Genomic DNA, 26043 nt, shown 5'->3' with positions numbered 1-26043 from the left:
GGTGTAAATCCCCAGGGTCCTAAGTGTGGCTCTTGAATCTTTACTGGAATGAAGGACCGAGTCAGTTGATTCAGCAAACAGCTTCTGTGAATCGAAGGGAAGATCGACGATCTTTGCCTGCAGATCCCTCGGTATACCCGAAGTCTGGAGCCAGGACTCCCTTCGCATCACCACTGCCGTAGCTGTGGAGCGTGCTGCTGTGTCCTCAACATCCAGGGCGATCTGAACTCCCGTCCTCGAGGCCGCGTAACCTTCTTGCACAATGGCCTTGAGCACCGGTTTCTTGTCCTCTGGAAGCAAGTCCATGAGGGAGGTTAACCTAGTGTAGTTGTTGAAATTGTGGTTCGCTAGATGCGCTGCGTAATTTGCCATTCGCAACAGTAGTGTGGAGGAGGAGTAGACCTTTCTGCCGAACAGCTCTAGCTTCTTGGCATCTTTGTCTGTTCCCCCTGTCTTGAATTGAGATGTCTTTGATCTTTGTTGCGACGACTCTACCACCAAGGGATTTGGTTGTGGGTGGCTGAACAGGAACACCATGCCCTTCGCCGGCACGAAGTATTTCTTGTCCGCTCTCTTGTGGACAGGCGGAATAGTCGCAGGGGTCTGCCATATCATAGTGGCGGACTCCAAGATTGCTTCGTCAAGTGGTATTGCTATTTTGGAGGAGGCCGGAGGTCTCAGATTTTTGAGGAGCTTATGGTGTTTCTCTTGCACCTCTGCCGTCTGGATGTCTTGCGTGAAGGCCACCCTTTTAAACAGCTCTTGAAACTGTTTGAGGTCGTCCGGAGGATGGACGTCCCCCGGGGCCGTAGCCTCGTCCGGGGAGGAGAGCAAGGAACCACTAGGATACCCCTCTCTGGACCCTTCCGGTTCCTGTTGGTGATGGTACATCCGCTGCTGGAAGCTTGCAAGGGAAAATCTCGGGGTTCCATAACCAGTTCCCCGAGATACTTGAGTCTCTGTCCCTGTTCGCGATTGCCCTCGGGGATACGGGACCGTCTGTGGGGATCTTTCCCTGGTAGACTGCAGGTGGTGTCTATGCCCCGCGTGATAGGGACGACCATGGCAGCATGGGAACTGTTCTTGGGAAGGTGACCTGGACCACTCCCTTGGTGCATACCCCCTGCGTCTGGGGGAGCGAGATCGTCGAGAGACCTGGGACACTGGAGAGAGCGATTTGTGATAGTACTCCAGTGGCTCAAACCCCAAGAAGGGTGAAGGTGGTCCCAGCCAGGGCGAGGCTGGTTGTAAAAATGGAGACGGGGGCTCCAGGTAGGCTGGGGGGACCCCTGCCTTCTAGTTGGAGTCTGCAGCATGAGCGGAGGGCTGAGAGAAAGCAACTCTGCAGCCCTGTCTGGAGAGGGGCTGCGGTGCCTTGTTTTCTGTGCAGCCTTCCCCCTCCCTTGAGGGGGTGGCTCAGCCCCCTGACGTGCAGGAGATCTCGGCCCCGTCCGCTCCGCGCTCGGCACGCTCATGGGCGGTGCCGCACGGGTGGTGTCCTCCAGTGCCTGAAGGCTGCGTGCCTGCGCGCTCTGCACTGCCGGTTCCCCAGAGGTCGGTGCCGCTGGTACCGGCGCTTGTTTAGCCGCTGCCCTGCCTGTGGTGCGGGGCGGCTGTTTGATCATCGGAGGCTGAGCCGCCTCCACGTGGCTCTCCGTGCCGCCGCCGATCAGCTGTTGCTGCGGCTGGGGGCTGTGCGCTCCTCCCATCCCGCTCGCTGTTGCTGCCGGCAGCGATCGGGTTGGGGAGACTTTCCTCCGTTTTTGCGCTGATGGGGTGAGGGAGGCGGCTTTCCTTTTATGGGCCCCGGAGGGTCCCTTCTGCTGCGGCCGCTCCGGCGCGTCTGGCTGGAGGGCCTTGTCGAATAGCAGCATTTTAAGCCGCATCTCCCTGTCCTTCCTTGCTCTGGCTGTTAATTTTGCACAGAAGGAGCATTTCTGTGTGACATGGGACTCCCCAAGGCACCTTATGCAGTGACTGTGCCCATCAGACGCTGGCATTGCCTCTCGGCAAGACTCACATTTCTTGAATCCTGAAGAGGACATTGTTGGTGAGTCTTTTAGTTGTTAATGGGGTACTTAGCACCTTCTCTGTGCTATTTTCCCCCTCTCGGATAGCCTGCCGCGGCAGGAGGGCTAATGGCCCTAGGCTCCTGGCCTCCGGTGCTCCGCTTGTTACTAGGACTGGACTCAATTCCGTCCCGCTTGTTTTTTTTTTTTTTTTGGAAAATAACAACTGGCTAACTTAACAATAGACTAACAACTTGAAAAACTTTAAAGAAAACAGCTAAAACCATTGAATACGCTAACTTGGCCGTAGCCTAGTCGGATTCCGTCTGCAGCCGACGGCGGTTAAGAGGAACTGGCGGGGACTGGATCGCGCACGTGGCCAGGAGCGCACAAGGGAGCGGCGCGCACCAGCCCATGCGCGGTCCGGCAGAAACTGCTTGGAAGATCCGATCTGCGGCGCCGGGCAAGCCCGACACCTAATGTGGAGCACCCACGGGGACACTCGAAGAAGAACAAGAAGTTATCCCCAACATTCTCCAAAAACTTCCTGGATTGTCTGTGTGCTGATGTATTGGTCTCCCAACAAATGTCCAGATGATTAAAGTCTCCCATGAGAACCAGGGCCTGTGATTTGGAAGCTTCACTTAGCTGCCTGAAGAAATCCTCATCTATCTCATCTCCCTGATCTGGCGGCCTATAACAGACACCAACTACAACATCACCTCTGTTACTTCCACCTCTAAGCTTAACCCAAAGACACTCAACTGGATTTTTTCCTTCCTCATGCTGGAGCTCTGAGCAATCATACTGCTCCCTCACACAGAGTGCAACTCCTCCTCCTTTTCTCACCTGTCTGTCCTTCCTAAACAATTTATAACCGTCCATGACCATGCTCCAGTTATGCAAATCGTCCCACCAAGTCTCCGTTATTCCAACCACCTCTTACTTGTGTGACTGTGCCAGGGCGTCTAATTCTTCCTGTTTGTTCCCTAAGCTTCTGGCATTAGTGTACAAGCATCTTAGAGAAGGGGCCAATTGCCCCACTTTCTCCTCTTCACCCAGGAAACCCACTTGATTGTTCCCTCCTCCTGAGTGTCCTTTTTTAGTGAGAGACTCTATAGATTTACAAAGCCCCACTGCTTTCCTGACCAGAAGATCTTCAGGACTGCTCTCAGAAACTGGGAATGAGATCAGAGAATGGACAGGACCAGCTGCTCAGTGTGCAGAGCCCTCCATCAATAGAAAAGCACTGGAAAAAACACTGTCCATGCCTTCAGCTGGTCAGATAGCAGAGTATCCAAATCAGTTCAGTTAGCAAGAAGGAAGGACTCAATAGGAGAGAGACACTTGCCAAAATAAAGCATCAAATCCCTGCCCTACTGGATGGCACAAAACACAAGTGAGAGGAATATCAGAGAGGTAGCTGAGTTAGTCTGTATCTTCAGAAACAACAAGAAGTCCTGTGGCATCTTACAGACTAACAGATATTTTGGAGCCTAAGCTTTCATGGGCAAAGACCCCGGGTCTTTGGGTCTTTGCCCATGAAAGCTTAGGCTCCAAAATATCCGTTAGTTTATAAGGTGCCACAGGACTTCTTGTTGTTTAGCGAGAGAGATCTCACCCGGCATCTAATTCTAACCATCAAGGCAGAGCTCTTGATCCAGCTGACTTGATGGGGAGCTTGCCGAAGATATGGTTTGTCAAATCTCCCTCCACACCAGATATCCCAAGTTCTGGCCCAGGAGACGAATGTCCTAGCTTGCGGAGCACTAACACATGACGGAGAAGTGAAAGATAAGGCTTAGTAACAAAGGCCAAACTGGGGACACCCTGATGAACTCACTGTTCAAAAGTTGACATGCTCATTTCAGATCCTTTTAAGCATGACAAGAAACAGCAAAGACACAACAGTTTTGGGAACCCCACAAAACAGAGACTGAAGATGAATGCCTGGAGATCATCTATGATCCACCTCGTCAAATGCTTCCTCCTACAGGTTGTACTTCTTGGCTGCATCTACATGAGCAAGTACTTATGAAAAATCCCTCAAAAGAAGGGGTTCTTTTGAAACAGACGGCGGAGCGTCTACACACAAAACGCATTCTTTCAGAAGTGATTGCGAAAGAACATGGAGCTCTTTTTGAAAGCGCTCTTCTACTCCAATTTCAGGAAGAGCGCCTCCTTTCAAAACTTTCAGAAGAAAATGTGTGTAGATGCTCCGCAGGCTGCTCTTTCGAAAGAGCAGTGCTCCCCTGCACCGGAGAGCTGGAGCATGGAGACACCCCTGCCAGCACCAACAGGGCTCTATGGTCCCTGCAGCCAGCTGTGTTAAAAGACAGAGGGACACAAAAACCCCATGGCAGGAAGCTGAGAGCATGCTAGCAGCAGTGAACCCACGAGCCTGAGACAGCATGCGTTTCAACCCACCCATGAACCACGCAACACACCTGGACACCCAGATAGCCACCAGCTCCCCCCAGTAGTGGTGGTCAACACCATGGGGCTGGGGCTGGAGCTGGAAGACCAGCTGGGACTCTCAGGCGTGACCTCCCCCAAGTAGCTGAAGCAGGCGCCAGAGATCCCCAGCAAGGACGACAGCTCCAGTGATGAGACACTCATCATCACCTTCCCATCTGGGTTGTCAAGCCAAGACCCATCCACCTGGGCCTCCCCCAAGTTCCTCAACGGACCCTCACAGAGGTAACAGGCGTTCTGGACACCCCAGGCCATGGGGAGGGGGCGCCTGTCTCCACCACAGCAAGCCATCCATATGGCCTCTGGCTCCAGTCTGGACAAACCCCGGACAGTCGCATCCCCCAGGGCCCAGAGAGGACCACGTGCAACACTCAGCGCCCACGCCTGTGGACAGCACCACAGGCCGCATGCCCAGGGAGGGACTGTGGGAGGTGGGTCAGACTGTACCTGGTGTTTGCCCCACCCATGCGGGGACCCTTCAGCACCCGAGATCTCTCAGGGTCCCTGAGCTATCAGATGGCAGAAACTGGCCAAGGGGGCTGGGGGCATTGCCCTGAGGGCCAGATCGTGGGACTGATGGGTTGTCTCTCTCTCCCCTTCTGTCTCCACAGCTCTGCCATCCAGGGGCTGGCCAACCCCTGTCCACAGGCAGGAGAGCCCCGCACCAGCCACCAAGGTGACTGGGGTACTCCCAATCCCAGTGCCCATGGGGAGGCCACAGCAGGGGTCTATGCTGGCACCCCTGTGAGGAGGAGGCTTCTACCACCCACACGACTGCCCTGCAGGAGCAGAACACCATTCTGCAGGAGTGGCTGGTGGTGGAGCTGGAGGCCTGAGATGGGGTGGCAGGTGCCCTTCATGCCCTCACCTAGCCTGTAACCACTCGCCTTTCCCAGCCTCCTGTTCCCTTGCCAGGCACTGCCACAGCCCCTCCTGCATCCACCCTGCAGCACCTCCTGAAGCCCCCTCTGCTGTCCCACCAAAGACCCACCAACAGCCCCCGCCCGTGCTTCCCTGCTCCCCCACATCCACCCCACAGTGGCCTGGCTGGAACTCAGCTGGTGGCTCATGGCCAGTGCAGCCCCTGGCGAGACAGCCCATCCTTGCACCCCTTCCCCTCTGTACCTCCCCGCCAAGGCCAAGGTTGCCGCACCCCTCCCATGCCCCTAACTCCCCACAGTCCCAGCCCCGACAGGGAACCCAGACTCAAGATGGTAGGGAATCCAGAGGCCAGTGCAGCTCACTGCTCCCCAGCCCCTGTTGAGCACTAAGGTTCCCCACCCCTACCTCCAGGTCACCCTCCAAATTCAAGTGCTCCCACTCCCACACGCCACATTGTATATAGTTCCCCGTTCTCCCCTGTATACAGTCCTTGTATAGTTTGTTGTTAAAACACAGTTCAAACATCTAATTAAACACTTTATTTTCCACCATGCCTGTGTCCCTTGTGAATAGATGGGGAGTGGTGAGGGGTGGGTGTGTGGCATCGTGGTGGAGGGTGCCTGGGGAACACTTACAGGGGCCAAGGGAAGGTCTCCCAGAGGACCTCCCTGATCCACACACCATCCTGGTGTGCCTGGAGGCACAGGGTGTGGTCCAGCTGCTCGTAGCATGACCTGGCCCAGCCCTGCCAGCCCACCCTGAACAAAAACCTTTTGCTTCCTCTCAACAATATTGTGGAGAGAGCAGCATGCCCCCACCACGGCAGGCACATTGTGGCAGCTGACCTTCAGCTGTATCAGGAGGCACCGAAAGTGCCCTTCAGGCACCCAAATGCCCGCTCAACAGTGTTGGAGGCCTGGTTGAGGCAGGTCTTGAACAAGTCCTGGCTGGGGTCCGTGAGGCCCTTGTATGGGACCACGGGAAACTTGGCCACACTTATGATATAAGTGGCTAACTAAAATCATGACAGACCACAGATGTTGCTGGACCAGGGTGCTGGTTCAGCCTGTAGTAAAGGGACAGAAGGGTGAGTGACTGACCGACCATCTCCACATACGAGACAGAGAACTTTCCCAGCAGATATAGGCTGTCAAAGATGGTCCATGCTTGACTTCTTAGGAGATTTAAAGTCCTGGATGGGAGCAGGGTAGAACTGTAGCTCAAAATCAGCATCTCCCAAACAATCAAAGAGTTTCAGCAGGTTTGTGGCCTCTGACTGCAGAATGATTCCAGCCTCTGGCTGACCCCAAAATCCACTCACCACCCTATTCATGCAGAAAGTGTGGGATATTGCATCTGCCCTGCTGTTCTGTTCTCTCCACTCCAAGACAGTCCCTGACATGCATCATTTTCACGTCTCCATCTCCCATTTTCACCAGTAAAAGGATGCTCTTTTGCCCCAGATTCTATTTATTAGTGTCCAACATACTCTAGGCAGGTGTACATAAGCTTTCTTCCCGGAAAGGTAAGTAATAGTAAGGAAGGTTTATTGGACACCAAATCTTGAGGGCTCCCATGTACCAAAAGATTAACATTCTTCCTACTTGCTGGCTTATTTGAAATACCACCATTATTTGGCTGTGGTTACATAATTTTGTTCTATGCCAAGTGTCAAAAAGTCTGGACGCTCCTAATCTAGAGGCCACTGATGCACTGCTAAACATTCTAAAAGGATCACATCCCCTCATTCTCGTCAATGGGTCAGTTTACAAGTTTGGATTACACAAGTTTAGAAAATGCTGAGGGAGTTGATAATACAACCTTCTGGCCAGACTAAAATTGGATAAACAGTCTGAAGAACTCAAAAAATGTTACTGTTAAGCATGGGTCTTGGACAGTTTCACTTCTGGGGTAGACAAGCTGTTGGCCCTCATAAAGCATGACACAGACAGCTATGCATAACTCCTGAAATCCATCTGAGAAGTCTTTATTACTGGCAAGTTTCAAAATCTACCCTCACTTGATGTGACACTTCTCCATTAGTGAATATTACTTTTACTTGTCAGATTTCCTATGCTGTTTTGTACTATCTATGCCAGGATGGGGAAACTTTTTTGGGTTGGGGCCACTGACCCACAAGCAAATGAGAAGCCAAAAGAAAAAAAAATCAATAAACCCCAAACCCCTCATTGATGTTGCCCCCAACTGATAAGAAAAACAACTCCCTCCAGCAGCTTGGGGAGTCAATGTTACCCTCACATTCCAAGGCCCATGGGGTGAGGGACACCAAGGTCAGGGCTTCTGAGCAGGACCATATTAACTCTTCTGGGGGCCTGTAGCTAGTTTATTTTGTGAAGCCTCACTAAAGTCTGGGGTGAAGCCAAAAATTAAGGGTTTCAGTATATGGGAGGGGGCTGCTGAGGAGCAGGCTAGGGATGGGGATGCAGGAGTAGGCTAGAGATGCAGAGTCTGGGCAGGAGAGATGGTACACGAGTGGGCTGGAGTCATGGGATCTGGGTAGGTGGGAGGATGCAGGAGTGGACTATGGTGGGGGGGTGCAGAATCTGGGCAGGGGCTGAGGGGCCTGGGCAGGAGGGGGGGTTCTCTGATGGATCAATAACTGATTAGAAGACAGAAAGGTAGGAATAAATGGTCAGTTTCCAGAATGGGGAGACATTAATAGTGATGTACCCCCCATGGGTCTGTACTGGATCCAGTACTGTTGAACATACTCACAAATGATCTGGGAAAAGGGGTAAACAGAGACGTGGCAAAATTGCAGATGATACAAAACTACTCCAGACAATTAAATCCAAAACAGACTGCCAGGAGTTACAAAGGGAAGTCATAAAATGGCTACTGGGCAACAAAATGGCAGATGAAATTCAGTGTTAAATGCAGAAAAATGAACATGGGAAAACATAATCTCAATTGTACAACTACTTGTTCAAGGACTCTGCATCTGAGAAAGGTTTTGTTGGGTCCAGTAACTTTTTTGAAATACCTAAGTAACTTTACATGTTAGTGGAACACTCACTATGAATTGACTGCATTTTTGCTGTCCCAAGAGCTGCTAACAGATAACCAGCAGGAGTGTTCTTTAAACCAAGCTATCTTCTTACCTTCATCAGAAAACTCCATAGCAATTACTAAGAAATACATTCTATATCTTGACTGCAAAAATGATCTGAAGTAAATGTAGTATAAAGAAACTAACTGTCCTGGAGGGATTTCAATCAATCTCTAATCTCTACAGTTCAGTGCTAACATTTACAGACAGCCCTTATGCAAATGTACTTCCGTCAGATTTTTCTTTGCTCATCACCCTCTTCCCTTCCCCATTATTCTATTCATGTAGAATTTCTGCCAGAGATTGAGTTTGAGGACGAATCTATTAAATTAGTGAGAACACTACTATTTTTCATTTTGTTTCTTCCCCAACTCATATAATCTAATTCTACTAAAATGAAATGAAAAAGAATCTGAAGGTAAAAAGTTTGTCCATGGTAGCAGTATTTCCTGAACTTGATTATACCATTATGGTACCATGCTAAGACCTGCTTGTATTGCCTGTTTTATATGCTTTGCCTAGATATAAGTTGCAAAATTAAGGATATTGCTATTGACCTTTCTAAGGTTTCCTACAGTCACTTCACATGGCATCTTAATTACATAAACAATGTAGTTCTTCTGTATGTTGATGTATTCTTTTTTGAAGTTTAAGTCGGACGCTTTTATACTAAGTTTTTTCCACTGCAAGAGTAGATTTTCTTAAAATAAATTGAACGTACTACAGGTTGGACCTCTGTAGTCTGGCACCCTTGGGATCTGATAGTGCTGAACAAGAGAATTTGCCAAACTATGGGAAGTCAATAATGTCTAGCATCACTGCTTAGTGGGCTCTGAGAAGACATTCAGAAGTAAATTACAGCTGAGTAACAGCACAAAACACTGAGCCAGGGCTGGCGGATGTAAACAAACTTTATGAGACCATGGGAAACTTCGATACACCCATGATATGTAGTCATCTGGCTAATTAAATTCATGCGGCACAGATGATGTGAGACAACAGAGTTCCAGACTAGAGAAGTTCAAGCTGTACTGTAACTTGTGTTCTTTAATCCATAGTTTGTTCTGTTGTTACCTAGCATATGAATTCAGAGTAAAGAAAGTAACTGTCTACACAGAAAAATGAATATAAAGAATATTTTGCTTAAATAGTTTTTGGGAGTCATCTGTTTACACTATATGTAGAGCATGTTTCAGTCAATATAACACAAGGACTTATCCGACATGTGAGTGTACCCTACTCAAAGCTACAGTACAAGAATGTTACTTTTTTGGGCACTCATGTAAAATTTTGCTGGTAGTGAAGTTACTGTTTCCCTTGTCTTTGAAATTTGTAATTAAAAATCTAATTTTTTTGCTTTTATTTTATAAAAGTAATTTAGAGAAGGTTTTGTTTTGTTTTGTTTTGTTTTGATTTTTATAAAGTCCTCTTGCATACTTCCTGAAGGCAGGAAATTTACAACTGAGGGAAAACTGACTGACAGGAGTAAGATACTTTTTTATAAAGGCAAAAGGTGTGGTTTAAATCTACCTTTTGTTTTATTAAGAGATGTCAGTTTGTCCAAAACCAAACCATATCTTTTTCCTTTTTCTTATCACTGGATACACGTGCCATGAAGATATTACCCATGAATCCATGATTCTGAGTCTTGTGACATCAGCATGTGAAATGAGGACTGATTTCTAGTTCACTCATTTAACACTGTTCAAACATTAACATTTTTGCCTTCAGGCAAACTTGTCAAATGTGCATTACACATGTCTGAAAGCACATCAATACCACATTTGTTTGTTTAACCACCTTTTCTTCTATGTAGTGTACTTGATAATTTCTGTGTTCAGAGTTTCAAGTTGTTAAACTAATTATTAGTTTTACAATATTGTAATTTTTGATAGTTTACAGTCACTTTAATTTAACTGAGTTTCATTTGGGAGTTTTCCTATTTATCAGCTGCCCAGCTCCATGCCACTTAAAGTTATTCCTGAAACAATAATAATTAGGTTGAAATACAAGATTTCCAAAACTTATGTTAAAAAGTTCTGAGTTCCTACTTATTTCTTTCTTCATTATGGAGTAACAAATTCTGATGATCACACATTTATTTGTTCACGACATTCACCATGAGTGCAAAAGAAACTGTCATAAAATGGGCCACCTGGTTAACGTCAGCATTCACGAGACAAATGGCGGTTAACTGAAGTATAAAATTCATAAACTGTTGACCCCCGATAAAGCCTTCTACATGAAATATATAGGTAACATTTTTACAGGTAGTGAACTACCCAGCAATACCTTTCATCTCATACATTTATTAGGAGAAAATACTGTGGTTCCAGGAGTGTCATCTCTGACGTTTATGAGTTAGTTGTCTTACAGAACAAAAATGACAAAAAATACAAAAAATAAACAATACAGTGGATCTTATAAACCTTAATATTGGTAACACAAAAGTTTCAAGGCCAAGCAATCCAAAATAGATACCAAAGTTAGGCCTCTGAATAAATGGCCTTATTTTCCAAAGGGCTGTGCTTCCTGCAGGTCCCATTATCTTCAGCAGGAGGTGCTGGCTGTTTAGCCCATTTAATAATCAGAACACTTAGGTGACAAAATTAGCATTTAAGAGACTAACCTTATGCTCCCATTTTGGACAACTTGGACCAATTGCTTAGATGATCTTTTCCATCCCCAGAAAGCATAGGATTTGCATTTGAATGACTAAGTCTATACAAAAACACATCTCACCATTGAACAATAAATCAGGCTACGCTAGTATTCCTCCATACATACCAATGTTCCATTTGCGCTTGTCCAAGAACCGGGATTAGACTCAAGTCTAGTGACACAAACCACAAATTTGTCTGGAAATACACGCAGCTCTATGTAAAACAACAAACCCCAAAAAGATTACATGTGTATTTCTGTATAAAAATGCAGTTTTTATATGGATAACTTATACATGTACTATATTTTGTAAATCAAACAGCTGACATTTTAAAATACACAGTAATTCATTTCTCCCACCACACTTTTAGCAATTCCCCACTCCCTCCTCCTCCTTCACTTTTTAAAATCATGCAGTTCTCAATAGGGCAGAGTAAGATCAGTTCTCCAGAGAAATGAGTAGGCTGCAAATTAGTCTGCCTGAACCCTGCACAAATATATCATATGGAACCCCAGAGGCAATTCATTCAAGATGATTTCCTTTGTGCTAGTCTGATGATTAATCTTTTCATCTCACATCTTTAAGTCATGCGTATAGCATCAGTATAACGTATTGCATCAAAATCGGACCTAACATGGCATGTGGAAAACATCTTTCAAACCATGATTAAGGTGATTTTAAAGTTTTAAACAATTTTATTGTTTACCATTATAATCTCACATCTACGATAAATGCAGTTCCCAGAATTATCAGAGAACAACAAAACTTCTTAATCTTCTGAGATTACTTGAGGGAAGACGATTTAGTCACAACCATTCTGAACCACTGATCTGATTACAGAACATCAGGAATTACTCAATTTAGTGAAAAAATATGACAGAGAGAGAGAGAGAGAGTTCTGTTTTAGCGAGCTGAGACTATTTCCACATCAGTTAAAATGGCACACTTTTATTCAGGGCTTATATGTGAAATTGTCAGATGTTTATTGCAATGGGACATAACACCCTGTTTTACTGGACGGGAAGAGGAAAAATAGACAGAACAATTATGATGCTGACCACACAGTTTCCCTCAGAATATCCCACCAAAGGGCAGGAATATGGAGTCATCTGCATAGATGGCCGCCTCTTCCCAAGACTGTTTTTTTCACTGACAGCATGCTCCTCGCAGCCATTTGCCAAGTCCTGCTGTGGCTGTTGAGCAGGAGCCATGAACATACCTTTACAGGAGCTAATGTTGTATTAATTACTACCAGATTTGTGGGTTACTGCTGGGGCTTGTACTCAGACTCCCTGTTCTTGTCTCATCCACAAGCCCAGCCTGATATCCAAGCAGAAAGCCTCCACAGGAGATAAGGAGCATTGCTGGGAGGGTGGGATGGGAACCAAGAAGGTGGGTAAGCAGTAATGCCTACCCTCTGCACAGGAAGAAAAAGATGCAAATACAGAAGGGTTGCTCCTCATCTCAGATATTAAGCATTTGCACAGTGCATTATTTCAGATTTCACTGCAGAAAGAACCAATTCAGGGAATTCAACTTGAGCATCAACAGCAAAATACAGAATTCAGTGTAGATGATACTCAATGTGTGCTTCTTGGTTGTGGTATTATATGTATTACTAAGAGAACTATTGAATCCAAAGAGTTGATTTTAGCTCAAGAAATTTATTAGACTGCAGCAGCAGCTTTTATAAATGTATTATTATTATTATGATCATCATCAACAACAACAATACATTTCAGCCACTCTCTTTCTATGACCGCTATGTGGGAGAAAGGAGTTCTATCTATCGGAGCTCATTACAGGATCCTGGCCTCAGAATTTGTTCTGATAGTATTGTTAGATCAAATACATTTTAATTTGGCTGCTTTTACTGTTACATGTTGCCAGATAGTCTCTTGCTGGTTAACAAACCAAATCTGGCACTGAACTAAATACTTCAATGTAAAATTCCAATAACGCTTAAATCAAAAACAATGTTTAAAAGCATAGTAAATAAAACCTTATAATATGTAAGAGACATTACAAATATTGTTATTAAAGCAGTTAAAAAGTTTTTAAGGCCAGTTAGTTGATTTACTTTATTTTTCCTTCACATTCAAAAGATCAACTGAAAGGACAGTGATTGTTATGGTTCCCTTTTTATTGTTGTTGGAGCAAAAGCATTGATATCACTTCCTTACAGACCATCTTGGCTTGGGAAAACATGAAGAAAAATATCTGGTCCAATGACATCACCTATATTGAGGTCTTACAGCAGTGGGTTGAATGGAAGCTTTTGCTTGCGTGCACTTGTACCATACAGATGATGCCACAAGACACTCAGACAATAAATCTGTGACTCATTGGAGTGCAACCTCTGGTTGAGTCTCCCTGCAGAGACTCAGTAAAATGCTCAGCCTCATCACAAATATAAAAACCTAGTATGGCCAAGCTGACTGTTCTGGGACAGGTAGTAAGTTAAATAAAACACACAAACAACTGTTTGGAAATATTTCTGATTGAGCAAACAACAAAAACAACAGAAACTAATGAGCTGAATCACAATTCTGACAGAAACCCTGTTTTTATGATCCATTCACTTCTCCTAATTGTGCTAAATCACGGATCTGCAACCTGTGGCTCTGAAGCTGTATGTGGCTCTTTAAAGACATTTTTGTGGCTCTCAACACTATAATTGCAAAGTTAAAAAAAAAAAAAAAAAGACACCCTCCTGTTTATTTTTGATAACCAGTGAATGTCTAAAAGCCCAACAATGAACAACTCATATCTAAACAGAAAACCATACGTGATCTCAAAATGTTGGATAACTCCCTTTTAATAGGTGCAGTGTATTGTGAGATATGGTACTGTATCTGTATTTTGATCATGTTGCTAATATAGTATTCATTTTGAAAAGGAAAAGGAAGCCAACATTTTTCTTGCTATACAGTAAGTATTGCATTACAATACAGTACATATTGCATTACAAATCATTGTGTGTGCTCTATTCTTACAACAGGGGGTCACAAAAATATGGTTTCACATTATTTATTAAGGACCATCTCATATTCACATGCATTGTGGCTCTTGAATTACTAACTTCTTTTTTTTTTACCAGATTCGAAAAAAATGGCTCTTCTTGCTATTTTGGTTGCCAAACCCTGTGCTAAATGTTAACTAAGTGAATAAGAAACGGCCTGCTTACCACGATACTGCTTCCCCACAACACAACGGAGATTGGTCCACCTCTTTACAAAGTAAGCTGTTATGTGAAAACTGCCACCTGCAACATAAAACAGAGAAGGTATAAGGTCATTCTGTACCACAGCATGCTACACATCTCCTATGAAACTCTCCTGATTATCTGATTGAGGAAAGAAAGACAACGTTTGCACTTAAGATGTGCATCTCTCCAAAAAGAAACATTTTATATATAATCTACTTAGAATTAAGAATAAACTAAGGCATAACAGAGTAAAACACGCTGGATTTTAAAATTGATCGTTTAGGCTCTCCAATCACAGAAATTAATTTCAATTAATTTATTCCCCACAAAAAGTGCCAGGCAAACAGGTTGGAGACTAAGACCCTGCTCATTATGACATCCATTGCACCCACACAAATCAAGAAAGAACCTGCAAATTTTCTTAAATTGTTTTTTAGAGAAAAACATTGTCTTGTGCAACATTTTTAAGTTTGGTATGGGTATGTTAGATATGAGCAGATTCTGAAAGGTGTAATTATTTGCCAATCCTGTTCAGTTCACGAACAAAAGCGAGTAGCGCAGCACCCTTCAAGATCAGACTATATTTATTACAATCATACATTCTGTGTGATGAGCAAAGTGCACCTAGCCTCGGCCTGGGTGCACCAGTTGCGAAGTATAGGCTGCAAAGGAGCCTCATTCCCAGTGACTGACCATACTTCGAATCCTGGTGCTATAAAGTGGAAATGACACTGCTTCTGCACGCAGTTGGATGCTGCTTGCTCTTTTCCCCATTCCCCTGACTATCAGGGAGTGAGGGGAAAGAACCCAGCTTGCGTGAATTATTCCTCTGCCCCTTCCCCTGGCCTGAGTGAGAGGATGCACAAAAGCTGTGTATTTTTCCCTTGCTCCCTGATAGGGGAAGAGGAAGAAGAGCAAGTAACATCCCGGTACACAGAGCAGCAACTGCTGTGCCCTCCTGAAATGGCTCCCTTGATGCAATACCATGCCTACTTACCATAACCAACACGTAAATAATTTATCAGCCATCCCTTCCCCAAAGAAAGGGAACCACATACTTGACTTTCTTCTAATGATCATGTCAAGATGTATCAAATTAAGGCACCCTTTAAAAAACAGGGAACATTTCAAATGACTTTGGATGCCATTCACCACCTTTATTAATTGCATATTTAAGACACATGGATTAAAGAAAATTGTTGTTAGCTGTTTCCAGTTTGGCATTCGCTATCCTTTTGACACACTGTCAGGGAGGTTAGCCAAATCAAAGACCATAAGACTACGCACTTCTGTAAACAAATTGTAATTGTCACAGTACAATGCCTTACACACTGCGAGCTCCATAACAGAACAGAGAGATGCCTGTAAAAACTAGAGCTGGCCAAAAAACAATGATTTTACTTTATGAAAAATTTGAAGGTTTCAAAGCTTGTTTTTATTCTACATCAGAAACAACACCTCTAACAATTTTCACAAGAAGCACATGAAAGCAACTCTCTGCAACAGCCAACAATCTAAATCTGCTCAGTTCAGAGTAGGGACTTGTACCTGGGTCTCTTACGCTAGGTGAGTGCCCTAACCGTTGGGCCAGTGGCCCTTCTGGGGTGCAGATGGCTCCCCCCCTCCACCAGACACACACTCTCCCTCCCCCCAAATGAGGATAAACCTTTCCAACCAATCTTTGGCCTAAACTGGCATACTTTCACAAGCTTCCATGTTAGAGTATCATTATTTTCAGAATAAAAAATTCTCCCATCTCAAAGAATCTTGATCAGCTGGTGTAAAACATACAACTTTACAAATCAGTCGCCTAATGAAGAAAATGGATAACTAAGGCTACATGTAGATGCAAATTGCATAAATTATTTTGAGTTAACTTATTTCGAACCCTGTGCCATCCAAACGTCCCCAAAGTTTGAAATAAGCACCTATTTTGACGTTTCTACTACTCTCTCACAAGAAGGGGTAGCAGAACCGCGCTCAGAACAGCACTGCTATTTTGAGTGCAGTGAGTAGCCGTGGACTTGTTATTTCAGGATACATTTGTAGGAAAGCTTCTCTCTTAAATGTAGCTCAGAACACTGAACAAACACTTCCACTTTCTCAAATGTTTATTTAAACTTCAAACACAAGGTGATCATCTTGCACATTTCCCAACTCACTCTAAAACACAATGCTTCATCCTAATGATTTTTTAAAAAAAACAGAGTGCATTGTATATCTGTTTAGTTTTCGTGCTGGTCTGGAGTTCTGTACGAAGTAAGTCTTCAATCAACTAAAAACCTGAGCAGAGTTTCAAACTGTTCTAAAGGACCTCTAATTTACAATATGTCTACTCATTGGAGTAAGACAGGAAACACTCAGCTCTATGGTGTTTTCACTTCCGTTGCCCCTTGTTAGTGCATGATTTCAAGTTGACTTCTGTCGGTGACAGAGTCATATAGGATATATCCACAACATAATTTCAGATATTGTTAAATTTCTCTCCTTAATTTTGCCCCTTCATAGATTCTTCCAGTGTGGAACCTTTCTACCAGCAGGAAAGACACTGTCATGGGGGTCTAATGGAAGCTCAATCAAATACCATTCTGCTGATCACTCCATAGGGGATATCATATCAGTATACCAGCCCTAGAATCCAAAATTTATTACTTAAATTATGAATGCAGTCTGAATTAGTGCTACAGTTGCACCTCAGGAATAATTTTCTTCTATTATTTCTTCTGGGGGTGAAAAATATTTATATGCATATGATTTAAAACTTGTGTCCATCAAGTCCACCTAATAAATTGTTTTCTTCATAGCTGTATCTATGTTTGAGTAATAATGTACGATCATGCAACTAAAAGAAATTGGAATGCAGACATTGTGTCGTTGGTTCCAGCAATTAGCACATTTCTTTTAAAAATAAATCTGACGTGTAAAAGCTATTGTTGACAGCTATAGATACTAAAGTCCTCCATTTACCATGTTCATAACCCCTGTGGATAAAAGAGAAGGAAATGCATCATTCAGGGCCAATCAAGCTTTACCACACTGCTTCAAAAGCATGCATCAGTCCAGAACTGGGGAAACTCTGATTAATATCAAGAGAGAAATTCAGTCTGTAGACCCATCCATTCTTCTACTGTTTGCTGAAAATGCCAGTCTGTATGCCAGTTATTGCTAACTGTGGTGTGTATTTTAAGATGTGGCTATCTGCACACTGGGAACTGGAGTGTAATATATTTTAAAAGGATATTATGTTCCATTTTTAACAAATATTTTGAAAAACCTCCTGTTAGTGCATTAATGTCTTTGGAATTTCTGAACGCTCCATCCAGTAACATCAGTTTGTGTTAGCAAAACTACAGCTGTGCCACTGTCAGCTGACAATGCAGCAGCACTGCAGTGCTACTAATGTAATAGAGCTTTTTTGATTCTTCCAACGAAAAATATCTGCCGGTTACCTATTCTCTTGCACAGGATTAAGAAATGAACGTACTACAGAAATGCCTTCTTTTTCCTATCGGAAGAGCTTGTGTACTCTGCAACCTCCTACATACAGGTTACCAAGAAAGAAATCAGAAAAATGTGTTTTCAAGTTTACAGTAAATAATGAAGAAATGAAACTTCTATTACAAGCACTTGGATACTCTGATTTTGAGACTGCACAACTAAATCATCCTATCAGAGTTCCAAAAAAATTCACTGAGACCCTAGAAACCAAAACATGACTGAATAAACACAATCCTAGCAAGGATGCAGTTTAGTTTAAGCAACCTGATCCAGTGAGTAATGCATTTTAAGGGAGTGGTAATCTGCCCTGCCTGGTATATTTCACAGTCCTGGGACACTGAGAAGAAATATCAGACACTGAGTTTTCCTGTAAAACTATCCAGCAACACTTGTTTTATAAAGGAATCAAAGCCAAGTTGACTTGATCTTCCACAAGGCTGCCAATAAGGGCTGATGGTACAGCGTATAACAGTGGAAAGTCCTCTCCCACGGCTATTAGAGACCATTCATCTAGGAGCCTGGGAAAATACTTATGAGCTGCTGAGTTATCTGGAATAGCCTGGCAGGTGTTCACTTCTCAGCAAAATCTGGCACCTGCATGGCGCTGTTACCAAATTCAGAAAAGTCTTCTCCAAAACCACAAGACAGGCCTAAGAAGGCCTACTGCCCCCAAAACATTTTCACAGCTGACACTCCTACATTTCTGCTTGTGGAGTTTCTCTTATTGCTTTCCAAAACACCTAATTTTTCTCACAGCTTAGACATTTTAAATTTCTGACATATTGCTTTGGGTTAAAACTGTCCTTCTGATTTGAAAATACAACTTTTGTATGTAAAACTATTTAGTGCCTGAAATATTAAAAATGTGAACCTGTTGTATTAAATTGGAAAATGAGAGATATGTAGAATCTATAAATTCAGAATGTTTCACAGATTGCAATCTAAACAGATAGCCTGATTTCAATATGCTGTATATTAATTATCAAACTAACATTTACAGTATACAGGGTTCACAGATAAGCAGTTCTGTGGCACTTTAGAGACTAAAATTAATTAGGTCATGAGCTTTCTTTGGTACAACCCATTTCATCAGATGGGCTACCTTCAACAGATATACGATGAATAACCCTATCCCATCCTATTAGTGAATAAATGTAAACTGAAGAACCATGTTCATTCTAAACCTATTTTAGGTGTTTGTAACTTTATACAAAATAACTCTTCAGGTTCATATTTCTCAAGCTTGTTCTCAACTTACAGTTGAACTATTTTCTGAAAGCTTGCTAAAATTCCAAATCATAAAAACATGCTGATGTTGACTTAGTTAAAAACTATTTCAGAAGTTGTCCTGCTTTTGGACAAATAAAAACTGGCTTAATGTTAGTTCTCCAAACCCACCTGCATACCCTAACCAAGTCTGAATATTTCTTTTAGAAACAACACTACAAGTCTTTTAATATAGCATAGCATATGCATTCAGCCCTGCAAATTCCCCTATGCTTCTCTGAATTATTAGTGTCCATTCAGTTCAAATAATATGCATTTTTGGGACTAGACACTCTAGGACATAAAAAATTGAAAATCAGATTTATGGGCAGAGGTGCTGGAACAATTCATATAGTTTGGGTGCTGAGAGACATTGAACCAAATTGTAAACCCCGTAGATAATGGAAATCGCTTCAAACCAAGGGGTGTGGCAGTACCCCAATACCTTTAGCTTCAGCACCTATGGCTATGGGGGACCCAGAGGAAGAAGCATGCTAAATGCTTTCTAGTACTATGAGACTTTCTAAGTGCTTTCTAGTACTAAGTTGGGCACATCAGATTCTGTGACACTGCCTCAACTGCACAAAGCAGCAGGGCCAACAGCCAACCCGAGCCCTGCTTGGAGGGAGACAGGCCAAGCCTCAGGTGGAAGGGGCAGGGCTGGGGGCAGCCAGCCCTCAGCACCCTTCATACTGCGGCGCTGAAGCCGCTCCAGCCCACAGACACCCACAGAACTCACACCATGGCATTCCGGCAGTGATTCAAAGGGGGCCTGGAGCCCCAAGGCCCTTAGCATAGCCAGGATACATGGCAATTGTCCTCTTATGACCTCCCGCTCCCCTGTCATCAGGCCTGGCACAAAGTATTAAATGAATAACCTAATGATCACATTGGTTACATCTACATTTGGGCAAAACTTCAAAATGACCATGCTAATGGCCAAATCGGAGAATACTAATGAGATGCTGAAAAGACAGGTTACTCACCGTAGTAACGGTGGTTCTTCGAGATGTGTCCCCGTGGGTGCTCCACATTAGGTGTCGGGCTCGCCCGGCGCCGCAGATCGGATCTTCCAAGCAGTTTCTGCCGGACCGCGCATGCGCCGGCGCACACCGCTCCCTTGCACGCTCCTGGCCATGTGCGCGATCCGGTCCCCACCACTTCCTTGACCAACCGCCTCGGATGCCCCTGCAAAACACTAACAGAGATCCGAAGCGGGGAGGATGGGCGGGTAGTGGAGCACCCACGGGGACACACCTCGAAGAACCACCGTTACTACGGTGAGTAACCTGTCTTTCTTCTTCAAGTGTCCCCGTGGGTGCTCCACATTAGGTGACTACCCAGCAGTAACCCAAGATAGGAGGTGGGTAATCGGATTATGTGCAGCTTGTCCCCGAGAGGACCGCTGTCGAGAGACGGGTAACCTCTTGGAATACCCTGTGAAGGGCGTAATGTTTGGCAAAGGTGTCGTAGGATGACCAGGTCGCCGCTCTGCAAATGTCTTTTAGCGCAACGCCCTTGAAAAAGGCTGTTGATGCCGCCACCGCCCTAGTGGAATGAGCCCTAGGAGTGGCCAATAAAGGAGTCTTTTTGAGCTCGTAGCACATTTTTATGCAGGATACGATGCGCTTCGAGATTCTCTGCGAAGAGAGACCTTCTCCTTTCGATTTGGGAGCGAGAGAGACTAGGAGTCTATCCGTTTTCCGGAAGGACTTGGTCCTGTCTACATAGAAGGCTAGCGCCCTCCTCACGTCCAGGAGGTGTAGGCGCGCCTCTTTGTTAGAGTTATGAGGCTTTGGATAAAACGAGGGTAGAACAATAGGTTCGTTAATGTGAAACTCAGAAGAAACTTTGGGAACAAAGGCTGGATGCAGCCGTATGGTTACCGCCCCCTTGGAAAAAACAGTGCAGGGTGGCGTTGCCATAACCGCCGCAAGCTCGCTCACCCTGCGAGCTGACGTAATTGCAAGAAGAAAGGTCGTCTTTATCGTAAGGAGGCGGAGGGGAGCCGTGGCCAAGGGCTCGAACGGTGGTCCCGTTAGCGCGGTAAGCACCAGATCCAGGTTCCACGAAGGTGGAATCGGTTTCGGAGGGGGGTATAGGTTTACCAACCCTTTGAGGAACCTGGTAACCATAGGATGGGCGAACACTGTGTACCCTTCCTCCTCGTGTCTGAACGCCGAAATGGCGGCAAGGTGGACTTTTAACGAGGATAGTGAGAGTCCTCCTCTCTTGAGGTCCAGTAAATACTCTAGTATTATAGGTATAGGCACCGAAAGGGGGGCCAGCTGTTTGGTAGAACACCAAGCCGTGAAGCGAGTCCATTTCTGCTTGTAGGTCTTCCTGGTGGAAGTCATCCTGCTACTTTCTAGGACTTGCTGCACTTCCTCTGTGCATGTGCTCTCTAGGGAGCTGAGCCATGGATTAACCACGCTTGTAGTCGCAGGCCTTGGGGGTGCGGGTACACTATGGACCCCTGGGCTTGCGTGAGCAGATCCGGCGCCACCGGAAGAGGCATCGGTGGACGGTCCGACATGCGCAGGAGTAGGGGGAACCATTGCTGTCGATCCCACGTTGGGACTATCAGGATCATCCGGGCTCCTTCCCTCCTGGCTTTCTGCAAGACTTTGTGGATCAGCACTGTGGGAGGAAAAGCATAAAGCAGGGGGCCCCTCCATGGGATCGCGAACGCGTCCCCCAGGGACCCCCATCCCAGTCCTGCCCTGGAGCAGAATCGTGGGCACTTCTTGTTGTGCTGAGTGGCAAACAGGTCTATCTGGGGAAAACCCCATGTGTGGAAAATCGACCATGCGTGGAAAATCGGGACGGATCTACCATTCGTGCGAGTGCAAAACGCCTGCTCAGCTGGTCTGCCTTCACATTGTGCGCGCCTGGTAAGCACGAGGCTTTCAAGATTATATTGTTGGCGATGCACCAGTTCCATAATCAGACTGCTTCCGCACATAAGGCACGGGATCGAGCTCCTCCTTGCCGGTTTATATAAAACATGGTGGAGGTATTGTCTGTACTGATCCCGACGACTTTGCCTTGTATATGGTCTCGAAAGTGTCTGCAGGCGTTGAACACTGCTCTGAGCTCCAGTATATTTATGTGAAGTGACTGCTCCGTGGAGGACCACAGCCCTTGAGTCACCTCTTCGCCCATGTGTGCTCCCCACCCTATCAGGAAGGCATCTGTAGTGAGAAAAACCGATATTTGTGGTTGGTGGAAGGGTACCCCTGTTAGCAAGTTCTTGGGGTTTACCCACCATTGCAGGGATTTGCGCACCTCCGCTGTGGGTGACACCACCCTGTGAACGGTGTGTGCTGCCGGTTTGTATACGCTCGCCAGCCAGTGCTGCATGCTGCGCATGTGTAACCTGGCGTTCTGTACTACAAACGTCGCCGCTGCCATGCGGCCCAGCAGCTGTAAGCACGTCAGGACCGGCACCATAGGGCTGAAGGTGATGACCTGCACAAGGGAGCCGATGGCCCGAAAGCGAGTCTCTGGTAGATATACTCTCACTGTAATAGAATTTACGCGTGCCCCTATGAACTCTATGTCCTGTGTGGGGTCTATCTTTGATTTTGCCAGATTGATAACCAGGCCGAGTGAAGAGAACGTGCCTGCTGTGATGCGTATCATGCGTAGTACCTCCTCCTTTGAGGCCCCTTTGAGTAGGCAGTCATCCAGATACGGGAATATAAATACCCCCTGTCTGTGCAGGTAGGCTGACACCACTGCCAAGGTCTTGGTGAAGACTCTGGGGGCCAAGGAGAGGCCAAACGGTAGGACCTTGTATTGAAAATGTTCGTTGCCTACCATGAACTGGAGGAATCGCCGGTGAGCCGGATGGATAGTTATGTGAAAATACGCGTCTTGTAAATTGAGGGCTGCGAACCAATCTCCATCGTCCAGTGCTGTAAGGATGGAGGCGATTGTGATCATCCGAAAGCGTTGCTTGCGCAGGTACCGGTTGAGGCCTCGAAGATCTAAGATGGGCCTCCAGCCTCCTGTCTTTTTCTCCGTGAGGAAGTACCTCGAGTAGAACCCTTTTCCTTGCAGTTGCTCCGGCACTCTTTCCACTGCCCCTATGAGCATGAGATGGTCTACCTCCTGCTTGAGCCTCGCTATGTGGGAGGCCTCCTGGAGGTGGGGCCTGGGTGGAGGTCGTGGCGGTGGGAGCGACTGGAAGGGGATGGCGTACCCCGTGGCTATGATCTCCAGCACCCATTTGTCTGTGGTGATCCTTTGCCACTGGTCGTAGAATGGTCGGAGGCGATGGTGGAATAGCCGCTTCGGATGACCTTGTGCGATGGTAGTGATGGCGCAGCCCTGGATCTGTGTGTCAAACTTGTGGCCTTTGGCCCTGCCCGGAGGACGCACGGCTCTGTTGTGAACGTCGCCTGGGAGTTCTGTACTGCTGGTGCTGTTGATGTCGCCCTTGCTCGTAACCCCTGTGGTACTGGGGACGCTGTTGCTGGTACTGGTACCGTCTTTGTTGAGGGTAGTACTTTTTCTTTCTGTATGGAGGGGTGTAAATACCCAGGGTCCTAAGTGTGGCTCTTGAATCTTTACTGGAATGAAGGACCGAGTCAGTTGATTCAGCAAACAGCTTCTGCGAGTCGAAGGGAAGATCGACGATCTTTGCCTGCAGATCCCTCGGTATACCCGAAGTCTGGAGCCAGGACTCCCTTCTCATCACCACTGCCGTAGCTGTGGAACGTGCTGCTGTGTCCGCAACATCCAGGGCGATCTGAACTCCCATCCTCAAGGCCGCGCAGCCTTCTTGCACAATGGCCTTGAGCACCGGTTTCTTGTCCTCTGGAAGCGAGTCCATGAGGGAGGTTAACCTAGTATAGTTGTCGAAATTATGGTTCGCTAAATGCGCTGCGTAATTTGCCATTCGCAACATTAGAGTGGAGGAGGAGTAGACCTTTCTGCCGAACAGCTCTAGCTTCTTGGCATCTTTGTCTGTTCCCCCTGTCCTGAATTGAGATGTCTTTGATCTTTGTTGCGACGACTCCACCACCAAGGAATTTGGTTGTGGGTGGCTGAACAGGAACTCCATGCCCTTCGCCGGCAAGAAGTATTTCTTATCAGCTCTCTTGTGGACAGGCGGAATAGTCGCAGGGGTCTGCCATATCATAGTGGCGGACTCCAAGATTGCTTCATCAAGCGGTATTGCTATTTTGGAGGAGGCCGGAGGTCTCAGATTTTTGAGGAGCTTATGGTGTTCTTCTTGCACCTCTGCTGTCTGGATGCCTTGCGTGAAGGCCACCCTCTTAAATAGCTCTTGAAACTGTTTGAGATCGTCCAGAGGATGGACGTCCCCCGGGGCCGTAGCCTCGTCCGGGGAGGAGAGTGAGGAACCGCTGGGGTACGCCTCTCTGGACCCTTCCGGTTCCTGTTGGTGATGGTACACCCTCTCGCTAGAGGCTTGCGAGGGAAAATCTCGGGGTTCCATAACCAGTCCCCCCTGAGATACTTGAGTCTCTGTCCCCGGTCGCGATTGCCCTCGGGGATACAAGATCGTCTGTGGGGATCTTTCCCTGGTAGATTGCCGGTGGTGTCTATGCCCCGCGTGATAGGGGCGACCATGGCAGTATAGGCACTGTTCTTGGGAAGGTGACCTATACCACTCCCTTGGTGCATACCCTCTGCGTCTGGGGGAGCGAGATCGTCGAGAGATCTGGGACACTGGAGAGAGCGATTTTGAATAGTATTCCAGCGGTTCAAACCCCAGGAAGGGTGAAGGTGGTCCCAGCCAGGGCGAGGCTGGTTGTAAAAATGGAGAAGGGGGCTCCGGGTAGGCTAGGGGGGACCCCTGCCTTCTGGTTGGAGTCTGCAACATAAGCGGAGGGCTGAAAGAAAGCAACTCCACAGCCCTGTCTGGAGAGGAGCTGCGGTGCCTCATAAGAACATAAGAATGGCCATACTGGGTCAGACCAAAGGTCCATCAAGCCCAGCATCCCATCTGCCGACGGTGGCCAGTGCCAGGTGCCCCAGAGAAGGAGAACAGAAGACAATGATCAAGTGATTTATCTCCTGCCATCCATCTCCTGCCCTTGTTATGAAGGCTAGGGCACCATACTTTATCCCTGGCTAACAGCCATTTATGGACCTAACCTGCAAAAATTTATCAAGCTCTTTTTTAAACCCTAATAGAGTCCTGGCCTTCACAGCCTCCTCGGGCAAGGAGTTCCACAGGTTGACTGTGCGCTGTGTGAAGAAAAATTTCCTTTTATTAGTTTTGAACCTACTACCCATCAATTTCATTTGGTGTCCCCTAGTTCTTGTATTATGGGAAAAGGTAAATAATTTCTCGTCTTGTGTGCAGCCTTCCCCCTCCCTTGAGGAGGTAACTCCGCCCCCTCGCATGTAGGGGATCTCTGCCCCGTCCACGCCGTGCTCGGCACGGTCAAGGGCGGTGCCGCACGGGCGGTGTCCTCCGGTGCCTGCAGGCTGCGTGCCTGTGCGCTCTGCACTGCCGGTTCCCCGGGGGTCGGTGCCGCTGCTTGCGGTGCCACCGGTACTGGCACTGGTTTAGCCGCCGCCCTGCCTGCGGTGCGGGGCGGCTGTTTGATTATCGGAGGCTGAGCCGCTTCCACGTGGCTCTCCGTGCCGCCGCCGATCAGCTGTTGCTGCGGCTGGGGGCTGCGCGCTCCTCCCGTCCCGCTCGCTGTTGCTGCCGGCAGGGATCGGGCTGGGGAGGCTTTCCTCCATTTTTGCGCTGATGGGGTGAGGGAGGCAGCTTTCCTTTTATGGGCCCCGGAGGGTCCCTCCTGCTGCGGCCGCTCCGGTGCGTCTGGCTGGAGGGCCTTGTCGAAGAGCAGCATTTTAAGCCGCATCTCCCTGTCCTTCCTTGCTCTGGCTGTTAGTTTTGCACAGAAGGAGCATTTCTGCGTGACATGGGACTCCCCCAGGCACCTTATGCATAGACTGTGCCCATCAGACGCTGGCATTGCCTCTC

The 26043-nt window shown here is 46.6% G+C and overlaps 1 protein-coding gene across 3 annotated transcripts in view; it reads right to left on the bottom strand.

Moving 5' to 3' along the window:
• The window catches only part of SLX4IP (SLX4 interacting protein), a 167010-nt gene that overhangs the window by 17695 nt on the left and 123272 nt on the right, over positions 1-26043 (bottom strand). For all 3 annotated transcript variants that reach the window (XM_074988473.1, XM_074988472.1, XM_074988474.1), the window contains 2 exons: positions 14286-14363; positions 11224-11312 (listed from right to left, as the gene is read on the bottom strand). In XM_074988473.1, the coding sequence (XP_074844574.1) occupies positions 11224-11312; positions 14286-14363 (167 nt within the window). The remainder of the gene's footprint in view (positions 1-11223; positions 11313-14285; positions 14364-26043) is intronic.

This window comes from Carettochelys insculpta, chromosome 3 (assembly GCF_033958435.1).
Source record: "Carettochelys insculpta isolate YL-2023 chromosome 3, ASM3395843v1, whole genome shotgun sequence".
In the NCBI taxonomy this organism is placed as follows: Eukaryota; Metazoa; Chordata; order Testudines; family Carettochelyidae; genus Carettochelys; species Carettochelys insculpta.
The sequence above is the reverse complement of the archived record's forward strand: the minus strand, read 5'-3'. Positions and strand labels throughout refer to the sequence as shown.